The 17,856-nt window shown below is 39.5% G+C and overlaps 1 protein-coding gene across 1 annotated transcript in view; it reads left to right on the top strand.

The window, feature by feature from the left end:
* The first annotated feature begins 247 nt into the window (after positions 1–247).
* dars1 (aspartyl-tRNA synthetase 1) overlaps positions 248–17,856 on the top strand; it is a 31,638-nt gene continuing 14,029 nt past the window's right edge. Inside the window, exons 1-8 of the mRNA XM_053328616.1 lie at positions 248–378; positions 3,787–3,889; positions 5,678–5,707; positions 6,064–6,121; positions 7,792–7,884; positions 9,113–9,215; positions 15,998–16,100; positions 16,954–17,034. Coding sequence (XP_053184591.1) covers positions 356–378; positions 3,787–3,889; positions 5,678–5,707; positions 6,064–6,121; positions 7,792–7,884; positions 9,113–9,215; positions 15,998–16,100; positions 16,954–17,034 — 594 coding nt within the window. The 5' untranslated portion in view covers positions 248–355. The remainder of the gene's footprint in view (positions 379–3,786; positions 3,890–5,677; positions 5,708–6,063; positions 6,122–7,791; positions 7,885–9,112; positions 9,216–15,997; positions 16,101–16,953; positions 17,035–17,856) is intronic.

Here is a 17,856-nt window from a genome sequence, read left to right on the forward strand (position 1 = left end):
GACAATAAAGCTACTAAATAATACTCATATTTACATAATGATATTGTGGGAAAAAAAATCTAAAAGTAAATCTTCCCAAATTCTTTTCAAGTCGACTAATAATTTCAGTCATTTTCCATTGTGTGTTCACATTAATTTGTCTAGGCCACGTACAAACCGGACGGATAAGTCAGTGGGAACAACCTCCACTCACAGGTTTCCAGTCGGACGTCGGATCCGTGAATTCGGTGCTCCGTCCAAACAGGTTCTTCCTTCCGGTTAGCCGTCCATGCTGTGAACAGCTGATGAGGAGCAACTCTCTGTCAGACAGCCGTGAAACATTTTCTCCTCATTATCCCAAAGAAAATAACTCGAAATGACTAAAGAGGAATTGAAAGGGTAAGAAGGGTGTCACTGTTATTAATGTCATAGATTAGCCGAGTCTGCCGTTTTATGGTCCTGCTAGCTGCTAGCTGACAGCTAACATTAGCATTGCCTTAACATGCATCAGATTGCGTCAGCTGTCAGCTAAGGATGAGGCATTTTAAAGTTCACCAGTGCAAGCAAAATGTTTTTAAAAGAGCATAAATATAAAACCCAACACAGGACGAGCCTCTGTGATACTGCTTAATACACATGTTCGTGTTTAAACAACAAAATACAGTGAAAACATCTCAGTTTATGTTGGATTTGGTTGACAAGATCTGTTGTAAGTCTTTTAGGTTTACTGTTACATTCTGCCTAATACAACTTAAAGAGAATATCCACCTTTATACTTGGTTTTCTTTACTGTTGGCAGAGACTCAAAGCTGTAATGTGAATGAAATGTTTCCAAATGTGTCTCTTTCTATCATTCATATATATTTATTAGGGCCTGACTGATAGTGGCTGATATCAGAGAGTAAAACAATTCTGACATATGTACTTATACAATATATTCATGAATAAGCAATTTTTATAATGATCCATAAAGTGTGGTTATAACTATATGTAATGAAGACACACATTTTAAAGTTTAGGAATAAACCTTATTGTATTATGTGAGATACAATAAGGTATCTCACATAATGATATCACTGAGAATCAATAACTATAAACAAAAACCAACGAAAACACTAAAACACATATCAAACTTAAATTAAGAAGAAGAATCAAATATCTGTCTGGCTCTAGTATTTATAACTTTTATTCAAACAGGGGCGGGGGAACTGGGAGCAAACACTCTACAGGTATACACTGAGTGCAAAACATCATAAAAAGTATCTTTATTATGTCTTGAGTATCTGCGCTTTTACAGTTTAGCTACATAAAACACAACATTACGTGCAAATATCAACCTGTTAGGTCTTGTTCATGCACATTCCTCGGCTGTGCTCCTGTCAGTTTACCCTTTGGGCATGAGCCACATCACTCACAGACAGGAAGAGCGTCATGTTAGTCATTAACTTAACTTAATTTGTAAAAAAGACAGAGTCACCAGAAAAACAAAAATCCTCTATGATGCAATGTGATGTAATACACCAACCCTGCATTGAATACGACCCAACTTAAAATGTTCATGTTTGGTTGAAATGTTTGCGTTACAATTAGCATGTTACGTCACTTTTATAGTACTGGACTGCAGTATATTATATTTCTGATATTTTGTTTTGCTAATTTGCTCTTTTGGTGTATCAACACACAAAACCCAAAGATATAAAGACAAATAAAAAATACTTTAAACATTGGAGATATTGGAATCAGAAACTTTTGCTTTGAAAAATCAGAGTAGTTGTCAGGTAATTTTGTGTAGATCAACTTGAGTAATCAATTCATAATCAACTGATCTTTTTAACTCTAAGACCAATGCAACAACAACACAAATAATAGCTTTAAACAATGTGGTTGTTTTAGATAGCATTTTAATGTAAAGAGCTTTTAGTTGTTCTTTATAACTCAGTGTTCTTAGTATCTGAGCCTCATACAACTGATACTGATAACATTTCATTTGTATGATTTTTTTTTTGTGGCAGGACATGTGGGTGTACTAAACTTGTTGAATGCGCTCATGTCCTCCATATACGTTAACAAATTGCTGGGAGTCACCAAATATATGAAGTTATTTTAACAATAGAATCGGCTGCTGCTGAGTTTGTTTGTATCCTGGTTTTGTCACCAGACTTTAGGCGTTCCAGACAGTCAGACTGACGAGACGAGCCTGGGGGTAAAACAAGATAGTGATCCAGTTTAACAGATTCAGTTGTTACATGCAAATAAACCAATCTGAGTGTATTGTCATTGTTGTAGTCCGTTCTCCATCAGAGTGCATTACAGGTGCATAACACAGCTGAAACAGATTGTATCAGTAAGCCACTCATGCTACATGTGGTTGGGTTTTTTGTTTGTACCAAAAAAGTACATGCCCAGATTTAGACGTCATGACAAGCACTTTGACTGCAAGTTTCTGGAACAGTGGTGTTAGTTTGGAAACTACAAAAAGTATTAAAACTGGTCTGACGTTTTTCCGCGGAAGTCAAGGGCATCATCCGTTGTGAATTTAGTTCCTTGTTTAGGCTTTATTGCTAATTATAGTCGGCCTTTGGTCCTTGTTGTTTCCTATGAGTAACCCATATTGCTTATATGCTTCCTTGAGGTCTGGACACCTGGATTGGGAAACCCAAACAGCACTCATTCATCCCCCTGCAGTCTTAGTCCACGTCTCCAACAGTCCATGCAAGGCTCATTTAGAGAAGTGCAAAGTGTAGACTATGATAGTTTATGATATCTACAAGTCTCCAATCACGTACTTTATTGCACCATTATCTTTCAAAGCCTTTTAAGCTTTGACCTAAAATCTCAGCAAGTACCTGATACAGCTCTAATGTTTCACTGACTAGCAGCATAAATCACTGCTTTTTTACTTTTAGTTTCAATTTCAAACTAAATAAAATATTAAATTCCATTTTTGGACATTATTTTAACAGCATAGTTAAAAATTTAAATTGTTAAGCATACAAATGTTTTTTTAGAGCTTACCAAGTTTCATTGCAGCTTTGACTTTTATACATCATTCATACAGGACTTTGCAAAAGTTTGAAGCACTAAAAGTAAAGTGAGCAGGAAGCTTTAAAAAACAGTGCCTTTGAATAGCTTCTGTTTATCAGTTAACCTAATTAAAAACTCAGTGAAATATAGAAACCTCAAACTCAATGTTTAGTGTGACCACGCTTTGCCTTTTAAACAGCACCAATTTTTCTTGGTGCAGTTTTTCACAGTTGTTGGCTGGTAGGTTGCTCCAAACCTCTTGGAGAACCAGCCACTGTTGAGAGGCTGCTCTATGCAGGACTCTTTGCTGCTCTTGCATGTTATAATCTGCCCTAATTGTTACATCTACTAAAGAATGTAGTGTTGTGTTCAGTCTGCCATCCTTTTGCTATGACTAAACACACTTTTCTTCATAAGTGTAAGCTGCTTATCAGCTGTGACAGCAGATTCAGACACCTTTATTTGGAGATATGGTGAAAGGTTATCAAAATGTGTTCTGTCGTCTGTGTTCTTCACAAATTAGTAGACAAACATCTTTTTTCTTGTCTGGCATCTTTGCTTTTAGCCAGTCTTCAACCTCCCATCCCTCAACTCGCACAGGCTACAGCTGTTATATTTTTAAAAAACAATGGCTTTAAAGGCAGGTCAGACTTAAAAGCTAGACGTGACGATGTCTCAGAATTGGTTTTCCCAGGCGGTCAATAACTTCCTTCTGGGATGCAGGAGAAATAGAAGGTGGAAGTGGACTTAAATGTTTATGTTATGTGTTTCTTCCTGTTTCAGGGCGCAGGAGGAGGAGCAGCAGGCCCAGTCAAAGAAAGGCCTGAAGAAACAGCAGAAGGAAGCGGAGAAAGCTGCAAAAAAGGCTGAGAAACAGGCCAAGCTGGTCAGTGCTGCCTTTTTTTTCCCTCTCAGTTTGTTTTTTCACATCCGTTGCCCCCTGTTACAGCTGGTAGGACTGTGACGTGCAATTCTGCTGGGCATTGTGGGTCCAGGAGGGTTAGTTAGCTAGCGTGGAGGGGGGTGCAAAAGTATCTATTGTCTGAGTATTCCTGTCATTTTGGCTTTGTTTATGTCCACCCAAACAAAGTGCTATTTTCCTCTACACTGAGAGCACCACGTAGTAGCAGCTCCTTCTTAACATGCAACCATTCCATTCAGATAAGTTCTCAGCCTTTCATTGCCACAGGGCGGAAAAAGTGGCTCTATCATTCACACACTCAACAGCATGAACACCAACAAGTTGACGGACTACTTACAGTAAAGTACTGTTTGTTTATAACCAATGAACCATGCAGATCAGCTGCCAGCATCAAAGTACTTGTGTTCTTCTTCACAGTACAGATGCAGCGCCAAGTTCAAGTAAAGGGTTAGACTTATTCAACTTTCTCTCTTCATTTACCAATACTTATACACTCTAATCCAACACCTATAGTTGCTTTTTCACTCATTTAAAATCAGTGTACTCCCTTGCTCCATTGAGCCGGGATCATTCTTTCAAGTTAACATGAGGCTGTTACTGTAAAACATAACACCTTAACCATGAGTGAAGACTATCACACACTCATTTCTTTCTTTCTTTTGGTGATAGACACGAGCCGCCAGTGGTGTAAACAACACATCTGGTTTCATTGCATTGTTGTAAAGCCCTTGCAGGCAATGATGTGTAGCTCAATGAAGTAGAACAGAACATATTTAAGTATTTAGTGTGGATCAGTGATATTTGGACCACTCAATAAGACCAGTATTGGGATCAATATAGCCTCATCCCTAGATTTTTCATTAGACAGGATGAGAAAAAGTGTATCCATTGTTAGTAAATGTAGCATCTAGCTCAGCTCTGGCTTGTCCACAATATACTCATCAGTCTGCTGTGATTCAAGCGGCTTTTATTGGTGAAAGCTGTAAAGTATCCTGCTTTCCCACCTGGATCCACCCAGTCAGCATGTTTCATGGAAGAGGCAGGCACCTCGACTATTGCTGCACGGCCTCGGGGGAAGATTTGAAAGCTGAATTAAATGTTTATTGTGCTTTAGCTGTGTTATTTTCTGCTGTGTACTTATTATGCTGACACTTGTCACTTTAGTTGCCCCATGTTTAAGTGTGTTGCACTTGCTTCATGGCTATTGCAGGTGTATATTGATAGAAATGGATCATAAGCTGCAATATTATCCATCTTGTGACTGGATTATCATATATATCAAAGATAGGCGATTCCAATTCCCTCCGCCGCCACCAGCCGTTTCCATACACCAATATCAATTTGCATATAAAATGTAGGTGCAACTTTGCCAAGTCTCATCGCACACAGGGAGTCATTTTCCTAGAAATCAGTGCAGAGATAAAGAATATCTGTCCACTTACGCTGTTTCTATTACAAAGTAATATCTCACACTGCCATTACTCATTGTATATGATGTGTTAGAGCAACGTGTAGAAGAGCTGTGCATCCCGAGGATCTGAGGCATGGCTGTAGGATAGAGCCGTTTATGATTTATTAATTTTATTCAAATCCCTGATAGCTCAAGATGAAATCACAATTTACATAACTATTTGAAGCTGAATGTTGTTGTTTTTTTTTGAATATTTTTATGTTTGAAATTAATAGATTGTCCTCTTGGTGTTATTGCCTGATTATTTGCAATGCCCTTTAAACCCAGTCTTTGTGTTTCAGGCTGCTGAACAACAAAGCACAGAGGAAGATGTAAGTATCACTGTACTTATTCTATTCTGCGACCAGTTCCCAGACATGACTCTACCTCTGCTTTCACACCTTTGCAGCATTTTCTTTTGCAAATGCCTGCCCTGCATGCTGAACTTCTGTATTTCCTTGATATTTTTTTCCCCCCTTGTGATAAGCTTCATTATCTGAGCTGCATGTCTGTTATCTGAAATATAGCAGGCAGACTGCTTCACATGAAATGAGAGTGGCAGAGTTGTTTTTGAGAACAATGGAGAGCTGATGTGAATACAGTAAAAGCAGCATGATGTTTTGTTCAGTGGTTTATTCAAATAATTGATCTTAAATGCTGCAAGATGACACGCTTTTTACTCTTTCAGGACTTTGCAAAGGACCGATATGGTGTGTCGGCAATGGTCCAGTCCCAACAAAAACTGGGTTAGTATGGCAGCTGCTTCCTCCACTCATCAGCCCACCTGACAACTGACTCAAACATCTACACTACTAAACAACAGATCCATTTGATATTTTTCTGGAAATGGGACAAATTCACCTTGATGGGACCAACTTCTCTGTCATATTAGTGATGTGTTAGGAACTATTGAATAGGTAGAATCAACATTTTGCTCATTCGCCTTCGTCTTAATGCACGACATTGGACTGTGTTATGTGTTGAGTTGTTGTTGCAGTCCGTCTCTATACTTGTGCACACTGTCAGTGTACTGAAAGAAAGACATGACAGCTTTTCATGAGCCTTTGTTCGTTCAGTGTCATGCAGTATGAAAAGAAATTCACAGAAAGAGACAGGATATACAGGAAACACAAAGCCTGCCTTTTGGTTTGATAATAACTCTTTTTTATATATTTTCTCACTGTGCCAACTAAGTTGAGGTTTCTTTTATCAGCTCATGCATTGCATTAAATTTCCTGTAAATCATCTTACAGTTGGCCAAAATGGAAGTCGCCCCTGATAATAATCTCACAAAAACAACTTTACAAACTACTGTGTCATTTTATGTATTTAATGATTTATATGCATGTTTTGTAGGATTGTAGATCTAGAGCAGGGTTTGAAACATTTTTTATTTGAAATTGGATAATGAAAAGTGATTGATGCAAATGTAAACTAGGCTAGAGCAGCATGGTCTTGTGTTTCCCACGCAGATTTTGCGAAGTCATTATTGATATAAAATGGATCACATGATTAGCTGTGGTTTGGGGAAGTGCAGGTTGAACATAAAGCATTGGGATATGAGAGATATAAACGGTATATTCTGCTCCAACATTAACTCTAGAGGTGAAGAAATTATCATGATGAAAAAATATGCAGCAACACACCATTATGTGTTGATGCAAGATGACATCCTGGCACATAACTTCTCAGATTACGTTAGTCTGCCTGTCAAAAGCTACAGATAACAGTTTGAACTGATTAATATCATGAAATGTTCTTTTAGTCTCTCTTTCGTCATGAAAGCAGTGGTGCAGCTGATAGTTGTAGTGACTAATAGTGTTTGATAACTTTCGGATGAACGCAGACAGCAGGAACAGCAGGAAGACCTGTCGAGGTCGTCCGTCTGTCTGGGTGCTCTTTCAGCTTCAGTGGCAGCAAACAAAGTGGGGCCTCGCTCACCTGCATGTCAAGCCCAGCCATGGGGATGGGGTGGAGGGTGGAGGGTGCGGGGTGAGGGCTTTTATGTGGGTTTTGACACTGAGTTCTCAGCCAAAAGGGCGGCTCTGTTTCCCCCGGTGTAGCCGCGGTGTCTGCCTCTCCTGTGTGCTGATAATGAGGAGAAAGCAGGCCTCTGAGTGACACAGGTGAAACTAGAGTCAATTTGTTATAATGCCCACAGAGAATAGGAGAGTTTGACAGGTTTTCAGCAGGCGTCTTAGTGTGTCTTATTTATTAGGTACATCTGTAACCTGAGCCTTTTATTTTGTATACGTCTGCACATGCACATACATGTTTATTCACATTTCTTCCTCTAGGAGCGTGCAAGGTGGTTTAGGAGTGGTATGAGGTTCTTTGTGCAGAGGTGGGAATATAGACCCCGCTTTTTCTTTTGAAGTAATAACAATTGTGTGTGTGTGTATTTTGTGTGAGCCAGACAGGGTGTTGGTGCTTGTCCAAGACCTCACTCCAGAGAAAGCTGACCAGCGTATCTGGCTGCGTGCCCGAGTTCACACCAGCAGAGCCAAAGGTGAGATCACCCCCATGTCTTTGTTCACCTTTTTTTTTCCAGCTAAGAGCATTTTTTTTTGGTCGAAAGACACAAACAGCAAAGATTAGATGACCTCTGTGCTAATCCTTGGAGTACTATAGGGATACACATCTAAAACTTCTGCCCTTGGGCCAGTTCTTCACATCACTTTGTTCTTTCAAGACCAAACAACCATTCCTGTTGCCTTTGCCTCTGTGCTTTTAGATTTCCCATGACCTACATGACTAACATCAGTCTCTTCAGTTTCAGAAACCGAAAATCAGAAAACTAAAAACAAAACAATTAGCTTATACTGAGAAAGTTCATATCAAACTGTCCTCCTGAATGAAGTATTGAGACTTTAACATTGTCTCCTGTTTACTGCAATATAGTACTCTGTGTGGAATTGTGCAGACACTTTGACAGCAGTTTTTTCCCCCCCTTTCCTTCTCATGTTTGGCAAAGTTTGATAACCTTAGGGTGTTTGTGATATCATTGTCAGAATAGCATGTCACTGCCAGCAATAAGATCAGATAACCTCTATTTTCTGGGTTCCCAACTACTGGCAGCATTGAAGTTGCTCTATTTGAATACAATGAACCTACTCAGCTTTGACACATTATATCAACCCTGTGTGAAACACCTTGTTGCTGTCTTGTTTGATTACAAATAAAAAGAGGCCTAAATGATGACCTTTTTAGCCATTTCCCTCCAAGATAACTTCCAGAGTCAAGAGTCACTTCCTCCCCACTCAGGTCTTCATTCTCTATGCTCGCTGTAAGGATGTCCGTGTGAGCAGAATAACATCCTGATTTGGTCTGGGATGAGGTGCATCTGTTGGTGGGATTGTGACATTGCTATTATCCCCACTACCCACCTCCTTCTCACAGGCAACAAACATCAAAGTACCTGGGTGGTCTAACTGTCTACTGCCCCAGGACTTGGTTGGCTAACTTGTTTACACTGTTCCTAGGTGTGTGTGTGTCTGTGTGTTTATGTCTGTTTGTTAGGAAGGTAGCAATCACCCTTTCTCCACACAGAGCTCTTCAAAGACAAGGATCCATTCACAAATGTTTGACACGTTAGATGCATTGTACTGTAGATGAGAAGGAAGATCAGAACCTTTTTAGACTGAACAAACTCGCATTGCTTCAGTTTTTATCATGATATGGCCAGAAAGAGGTTTTAACAGTCAGTCACTATCAACTGTTGTTGTTTTCTTTTTCAGGGAAGCAATGCTTTTTGGTCCTGCGTCAACAGCAATTCAACGTGCAGGCACTAGTCGCAGTGGGAGATCGTGCCAGCAAGCAGATGGTCAAGTTTGCCGCAAAGTGAGTACAGAGACTGCGCTTCCTGTCAGAGAGGGGCAAAACAATGGTGGGAAAATCCTGGGCCCTAATCATCCGCCGATCCATTTTCACACATACTGAGAGGAGTGCAGGCTCGGAGAATCAATCATCTTTCACTTGACAACAAAAGCTAGCTGTTAACAGGGTGGGATACAGCAGTGTTTTAATGGAGCGGTTCCTGTCGAGATGGAAGATACAGCAACTTGGATCAGAGAAGGAAGAAATACTTAAATGCCAAGCATCATTAGTCATGTTAGCAGTCAAATCGTAGCCCATTACTGGCAGTCTATGAATGAACAAGAATATCAGCGGATGTGCACTTTATTAAAAGAGCTAAAGTGGGAAGGCTGGTAATCGCTGCAGGGCTGATTCATGCAGTGATTGTACATATTTAGGTGTAAATCCACAAAAAAAAAAAAAAAACTATACAGCTTGGAATGATGTTTTCACTGCTTGATAAATCTCATATGTTTGTAAATGGGGAAATGTGTTTGATTACCATGAATTACCTAAATGGCTGAGCCTCAGACATTGCTAAATTAGGAGAGGGGCAACACCTACAACTGCAATCCACCACACCGAAATGGCAGTTACGATGTTGGATAATGAAGAACTTGGGCAATTCGGAGATTGCAGCAGTGCTTAATCCTGTTTTTACATAAGCCTCAGAAAATGCTGCCGTGTAGACAGAGAATACAGAAACAAGTGTTTGCTGTTTCCAGAGGATTGTGCCTAAAGTCTACAGAGATTGATGTGTCGGAAAGCTGTTAATTAAACAGCACATCAAAGACAATAAGAGCAGTATCAGACATCAGTGGGGAAACACCAGCCTTCGTCATTGTTCCAGACAGTGACTTCATACAGAGAGCTGAGATCACTGAGCTTTGACCCGATCACAGGTTTCTCCCTCCAGGTTTTTCTCTCTCTCTATCTCTCTCTCAATAGTCTGATATAGCATTATAAACACTGAACAGTTATTATTTTAGATATCATTATTTCTTTATTTTATTATACATAAATACTTTGAGAAAACAAGGCCATGCTGTACACATCTGCCTGAGTCAGATTTAAACATGTCAGAGCTACTAGATGTTTAATGAATACCCCAATGCGCATACATTAGTCTGTTACACTCATTCATTACACTCATGTCTTATAAGTGAGGATCATAAATCCAAGGAGCCTCTTAGCTGGTAGTTACAGTACAGTGAGGTTTATAGGAAGCTAAAATCTAACACGTGCATTGTTTGCAAGGGGGAAGGTCAGTGCTTCTCAGACCTGAGTCTTGACCTCTGTTGTCTGAACACGCTGACCCGACTTGAAAAGTGTCAAAATCCCCTGACCTGACTGCACTATAGTTCCTCTGTTACTCAGCTGACCCGTTCTCAGTTTTGAGATTCAGCTTCAGTTTCTCTCATCTCGTACTGTAGTGTTGTTCAGTCCTGGTCCCGGGCCACCTCAACCGCATGATTTACATATTTCCCCTCTCCAATTTCTGCAGAGCTTGATGACGAGCTGATCATGTGAATAAAGTATGATGGAGCCGGGAAGTATCTAAAACATGCAGGTCAGAGGTGCCCTGGGACCAGGATTTTGAAAACACTGTTGTAGTGCTTTGTAGTTTCAGAAGAATCACAAAGAAAAGACGAGTGATCCCAAATTGTATTTAGTTTAATATTGTAGGAAAGGTGAAGGCACGTCACACAGGAGATTGTTTTATCACGTGTGTAGGACATCATTTACATTACAATATATTTTTGTAACGGTCAGATGATTTCTTTCATGTGCAGTACTTCCCCAAGCTGGTTCTGCATTATTGCGGTTCAACAGTTAGGCTGTTGTGTAACACGGATGGAACACTCTGCCACCTAACTAAAGTGCAAGTGAAAGAGACAAAGCGGTTGTTAGGACAACATGGTCGTACATCAATCACTTAAAAAATGGCAAAGTCACACTGCTATGTAAGAAGTTACCAAGAGAGTTTCAAATTTCAATCAAGGTTGTTTTTTTTTATATTAAAATCTTTAAAAACAGGTGCTACTGTTATTCCCTTTGGTTTTTTCTGGCTCATGTCTTATTTCACACACTTTGATGTGATGATTGACAAGCTAAGTAAGACCCAGGATTACCAGTAAATCCTCTCATAATCACATTGAGGGCAGTGATGACATTGTTGAGGAAATCTCCTTTAACATATTGTATGTCCAAGTCATCCTCCTCTCACTTGCACAATTTAATTAAGTGATCTTCAGGCTCTGCAACCTTTACTTTGTTTAAGTATCTCAGAAGTGCTGAATGTAACACAGAAGACAACTGTGGCAGGTTTGTTTCTGAAACTGGGTGCAGCATCTCTGCAGGTCCTGAAAAGCTGTAAAAAAAAAAAAAAAAAAAACTTAATTTAATTTCCTGAAGTCCTCAAATTCACTTTATAAAAGTTTTAATTAGTTTCTCTTGCCTTCTGTAGTCAGTAGTTAGGAAATGTGTTTGTATCTCATTGCAGGGCTGTCGTGTTAAGTTACTCATCTATAAACTTAAAGGATTGTTGACAACAGTAGAGCAGGAACCAATTTAATCCTCTGTGTCCATTTTGTCCCTAATGTCTCTGGTTTTTCATCATACTTTGACCTGTATGATAGTGAAATGGATATTGCATTGTGTATTGTATAAAAGCATCTAAAGAAATCAATTTTAAACCTGGTAAATCTTGTAGAAACCCAGTGGGAGGTGTGTGTTAAAGGATAACAATAATCATGTCAGAGTGTTGTTTGTAAGTTTAATTTAATGCTGAGTCTCCTGATACAGCCAGGGAGTCTTGAAGACTTGCTGTTATGGATCACACTTGTTTAAAATAATCATATATTGGTGCACTGTGTTAGACCTTCGATTGCCGATGAGAGCTGAGCTCCAGTATGGCATAATAGACCTGCTAAAAGTAGTTTAACGGGTCAGTTCACCCAGTTAAAGAAAAACATATTTTCCACTTATCACTTGTGGTATGTAGCCATGCAGCTGTGTTTGGTTTTATTAGCTGTGAGGTTGAGATATTAGTCTTTTGGGATTTCTGCCTTCATTGTAATACAGTGGAGGGGAGTAAAACTTTATATCTGCTGCCCACTTCATTAATAAAACTACATTTCAAAAATTCCCCAGCAACATCTCTCTGCAGAAAGTGCTGGATGTAATTTGGGTAAACAAACTTTGAGTGCTTCATTAGTACTTGCCCTAATACTTACAATACTTCACTCATCAAGGCTTAAAGAACAATAACTGCTGATAGCGTGGCCTGTTGTTTTTTGGAGCCATGGCGTCATCCGAATCTTGTATTTTTCCAGTCAGATCAGGTCCTAAGTGTTGCAGGGTAGTGTAACTTTGAATGAGAGCTCAGGCTGGTACTTGTTGTTTGTGGGCTTCAAGGACTGAAAGAAACAGGGTGGTTGAAACATCCATTACATGCAAAAATCTCGTCCGGTTTGTCCTTAGCTCCACTTTTAGATAAAATTGTGAAGCATTCTGAGTGTCTATGTGTGGTTTTGATAGCCAAAGTACTGAACTGTTATGTTTCTGCACTCTGTATGAGTTTAGTTTAGTAATTCTCCAGTAATTAGTGTTAAGTAATAAATAAAGCTGCTTAAGTAGCATGTTTTCATCTTTTAACACCAAATCCAAGCAGTATTGGACCCAAATTAAACCCATTTTGTGAGCAGGGCTGCAGGACTAGTCATCATTTTTGTTCCTGGGGCACAGATTTAATATGAAAGCGGGCCTACTCCTCTTTTCTCCCCGAGTCACATTTCTCATCTCTGTGTGATATTGTCATCTCTCAGTCTTGAGTTAATCAGTCTGCTTGCCTCAGTGTGTCCTGAGTGTGGTGTGGCTGGTCTCTAGGCCCTGCAGCGGAGGTTATTAATGTGGGGATTTATTTATCTAACTGATCTCCTACTAGAGGGAAAGGACTATGGCGGCAGCTGTCGTGGGGCTGAAGGGACGGCAGTACCCCAGTGTTCTTTCCCCTCATTAATGCTTTTTAATGAGGAAGAGTGAAGGATTACAGCGGGTTCCCCATCTGGCTTTGCACTGCATGACAGTGTGTGTGTTGTTCCTCATATCTCTGATGATTCTCTGGTTTCCAGTGAAGAACAGGCATTAAAAGATTGTGCCTTGTTTTGAAAAACGTTAGTAACAAAATTGAAACTGAATTCCCCTCACAGGCTGCATTTAACTTTCTGTTTACTTGTATGTTTTGGGAAATTCTCACCTCCTTCTTTTCATAGTATCACACTGTTTTTGTAGTAGTTCTGGGTACTTCCCAGGAGGTTTCTATATGAAGTAGGCTGCAGGCTTTGTGCGACAGTGTACCCAGTGTACCCCAACACACCTGTTTCTATGAACTGTTTACTTTCACTCCTGTTTGATAGAAAATGATTATTGGACATGATTGAAAGTAACTAAACATTGTAAAAAAAAAAAGAACATGAACTCTGATTTGTGCACATTAATATACAGTTTATTATGGTCTGCCTTGAAGTTAGCTGGTGCTGGATTGAATAATTCTGTAAAGTAGGGTCTTTACACTAAATCACAGTGTGATGCCACTACACAGACATTTTTCTAAAAGTGAAATGGGCTTCTTTTGAAAAATAGTGTAGTGAATCATTTTGGGTTCCCCAATTAATTTTGATGTGAGTGCAATTCAGACATTTTTTTCTTTTTGCCCAGCAAAGTGAAATATTCCCTATCAAATTTATCCAACTTCAAATGTATGATTCTTTTTCTTTTTTTTAACGTCTCTGCAACTTGTTGATTTGAGTGGAACAAAAGTTTCAAATTTGTACTGCGGGGTAAGAGGGTAGGTACGGATTTGCAAAAGCCACACGTTTGTGGTTTCTCAACTAGCCTCTTCAGTTCAGTTCAGTTCAGTTCAGTTCAGTTCAGTTCAGTTCAGTTCAGTTCAGTTCAGTTCAGAGCTTTATTGTCACTGCAAATTTGGTTTGCAGTGACAGTAACAAAAAACAACTAACACAACAACCATAAATAGATAAATAAACAGTGACATACAACACAACCAACTTGATAAGAACAATTTCAATCCGAATAAAAATAAGAAATGTTGATTTTTAGGGTTTGTACAGGTTAACTGTATTGATAGCACGTGGGACAAAAGAAAATTTGAACCTATTTGTTCGTGCTCAAGGTAGCCTAAATCTCCGTCCAGATGGCAGGGGAATGAATTCCTCCAAAAGTGGATGATCAGAGCTGGACAAGATTGACCGTGCTTTTTTAAAAACGAGCCTGTCAAAGATCTCTGAGAGAGAACGCTGCTGCATGCCAATTACTTTACTGGCTTCTTTCACTATTTTTTGCAGACAATTTTTGTTCTTTATTGACAAGTTTCCATAAACGTTAAAATGGACTCAATAAAAGCTTTATAAAATAAAACCATTAAAATCTTGTCAACATAGTCCATCGCAACTGGCCCATGGTCAACCTCTCCATCCTGGAGCAGACTGACTAAGGCTGTGTCGTCCGCAAATTTCAAGAAGCGCCTGTCATTGTAGTGACTTCTGCAGTCATTTGTGTATAAAATAAATAGTAATGGGGACAGGACACACCCCTGTGGTGAGCCTATAGACGACAACTTCTTTTGGGATAAGACACTATTTACCCTGACTGACTGAGGCCTGCATGTTAAAAAGTCTGCGAGCCATTTCACCATACTAACATCAAGATTAAAAAAGGACACTAGTTTCTGGCATAAGATGGGTGGCTGAATTGTGTTAAAAGCTGAGGAAAAGTCAGCAAATAAAAGTCTAGCATGAGTTTTCGTACCCTCAAGATGCTTGTAAAGAAAGTGAAATAGAGTGGTGGTAGCGTCTTCCACTCCTCTATTTGGCCGATAAGCAAATTGCATTGGGTCAAGCAAGTCCTGCACCTCAGTCATGAGGAATTTCTTGACCAGTCGCTTCAGGCACTTCATTACCAATGAAGTAAGAGCTACTGGTCTAAAGTCATTCAGCTCTTTAGGTGATGCGCTCTTGGCCACAGGTACGACAATGGACTCCTTCCACAGTACTGGGACCTTGCACTGAGTAAGAGATGAATTAAAAATATCACTAAAAACATCACATAGTTGATCTGCGCAGACTTTCAGAAGTTTTCCAATAAACATATCCAGCCCTGGGCTCTTCCGGTCCGCAAATGTCATGGTAGCTTTGAGTTGTCACCTAACCCCTCAACTGAAATCACTAATTTTTCTAAAAGTGAAATGGGCTTCTTTTGAAAAATAGTGTAGTGAATCATTTTAGGTTCCCCAATTAATTTTGATGTGAGTGCAATTCAGACATTTTTTTTTCCCAGCAAAGTGAAACATTCCCTAACAAATTTGTCCAACTTCAAATGTGTGACTCTTTTTCCTTTTTTTTAACGTCTCTGCAACTTGTTGATTTGAGTGGAACAAAAGTTTCAAATTTGTGCTGAGGGGTAAGAGGGTAGATACGGATTTACAAAAGCCACAAGTTTGTGGTTTCTCAACTAGCCTCTTCCAGTCCGCAAATGTCATGGTAGCTTTGAGTTGTCACCTAACCCCTCAACTGAAATCACTCACACACATCCCAAAACCACCACTGCACATCACACATTTAAATTGAAAGCGTATCTGAAAGTCACACTTTTATGGAAATATTGTTTTCATGCATTCAGCCTCCTACACAGAGTGTTTGTTTTTGAAGCAATATCTAAGTTGTTTATTCACCAACTGTCTCAAACAGTATCACCAAGGAAAGCATCGTAGACGTGGAGGCGTTGGTGAGGAAAGTGGAGCAGAAGATCGAGAGTTGTTCCCAGCAGGATGTGGAGCTTCACATTGAGAGGGTGGGCATACTTTTCAGTTCAGCCATCAAACACACACACACACACACAGTCTCCTCTACACACCTAAATAATTATTCACACGTCTTAGCATGTAAGTATGTAAACGTCCACTAACAGCAATGCACTAAGCACTGACATTAATAAAACACACCGGTGTGCTTTATTGTGCAAGTCAGAAGGGTAGCGTACTCTCATTTTACTTTCTAATGTATTTATTAGGATAAACCCCACAAATCCCATCACGTAACACTACATAACAACAGAGGAGGGACAGGATACAACAAGAAGCATCAAACAAAACAAACAAATAAAACATACAATCACTGGAAGTATTACAACCCCATTAACAGATGAACAGTGGATTGTTTCACTAACTAGTATTAGAGATGTAAGCAGTCTGAACAATGACAACTTCATTGTCAAGTTTTCAAACTTTTCACAGTATGGCACACCTTACATGGCTGTCAGTTGTTTATGTGGTTATATGGTGCATCATATTTATGGCGTTCAATATAGAGCATACATACAGTGTGAGGGTTGTGGGCGAAAACATTAGGCTGAATATAATGCCAAAAAACATGTCAGGTATGGCAGGGACCGTAGATTGCATCAGATAACACAGATGATAAACCGTCTTCCACCTGTGCACAGAAACCCAATAGCTTTAACACCTAGTCAATCACTCACACACACAGAGGAGGTGTTAAGAGGAGATGCTGAGAGTATGTGTGAATCTGTTCTGTAAATGAAGTCAAGGTACTTTCCATTCGTTGTACATATGATAGAAACACTTGTGGCTTATCATATTGTCAAGTCCTGAATTTAACCTTCCTTTTTTTTTTGCGCTTATCAGATTTTTGTCATCAGCCAAGCTGAGCCTCGTCTCCCCCTGCAGTTGGATGATGCTGTCAGGCCTGATGGAGATGGGGAAGAGGTGAGGATGTCTTCAGTACACCCCAGTGCCATTTTCTCTGCTGTGCAATGTGAAATATTGGTTGACACCTAAGGCTTATGTGTTGTTTTCAATGAAGCAACGCGCTGCAATTCACTATGATTGTCGAACAGCTTAGCTGCATTATGTAGGTGATTAAGACGCTCTCAAGAATCCATCGTGCGATATTTTCATGACAAAATGTTGCCTCATGTCCTCCCAAAGTTCAGTGTTACAGCTGAACAGAAGAAAAATCTAACCACCAATAATTTAAAGGACTCAGGGTGCTTTAAATTGTAGACTGTGAACCTTCAGGTGTGGTACATTCTCAGTGTGAAGCTCCTTACTGTCAGTAAGGTAGCTCAATCTCAGACAGAACAAAAAGTTCTTCTCTGTTGTCAGAAACTTTGCTTTAATTAAAAAAGTTTCTGACAACTCAGTGTGAGAAGCAGGAATGTTGTGTGTGTGTGAGTCCAATATCTGAGACTCACATTTTCATTATGCATGACTGTAGTAGAAAGGTTTGGTCTGACTATGCAATAACAACAACATAATTAAAAAATATAAGCCTTAATCTATCTGTACACTTAATATCTAAAGCAGAATTGTAGCATATCCACAAAGTGAACTAACTTCACCCTTCCCTGAGTGAATATTTTGTCTTAAGAAGAATAGAGACGTGTGTTTTTGGCAGACTCGGATATTTGGTAATTAAACTCGGTTAAACTAAACAAAATCAACAGCAAAGTGGCTCGTGTTGATTAATATCACGTTCAGTCCATAATCTCACCTCATTGAATTTTCCCACTTTGCATGCAAAATGTG

Source organism: Scomber japonicus, chromosome 11 (assembly GCF_027409825.1).
Source record: "Scomber japonicus isolate fScoJap1 chromosome 11, fScoJap1.pri, whole genome shotgun sequence".
NCBI classification, from domain to species: domain Eukaryota; kingdom Metazoa; phylum Chordata; class Actinopteri; order Scombriformes; family Scombridae; genus Scomber; species Scomber japonicus.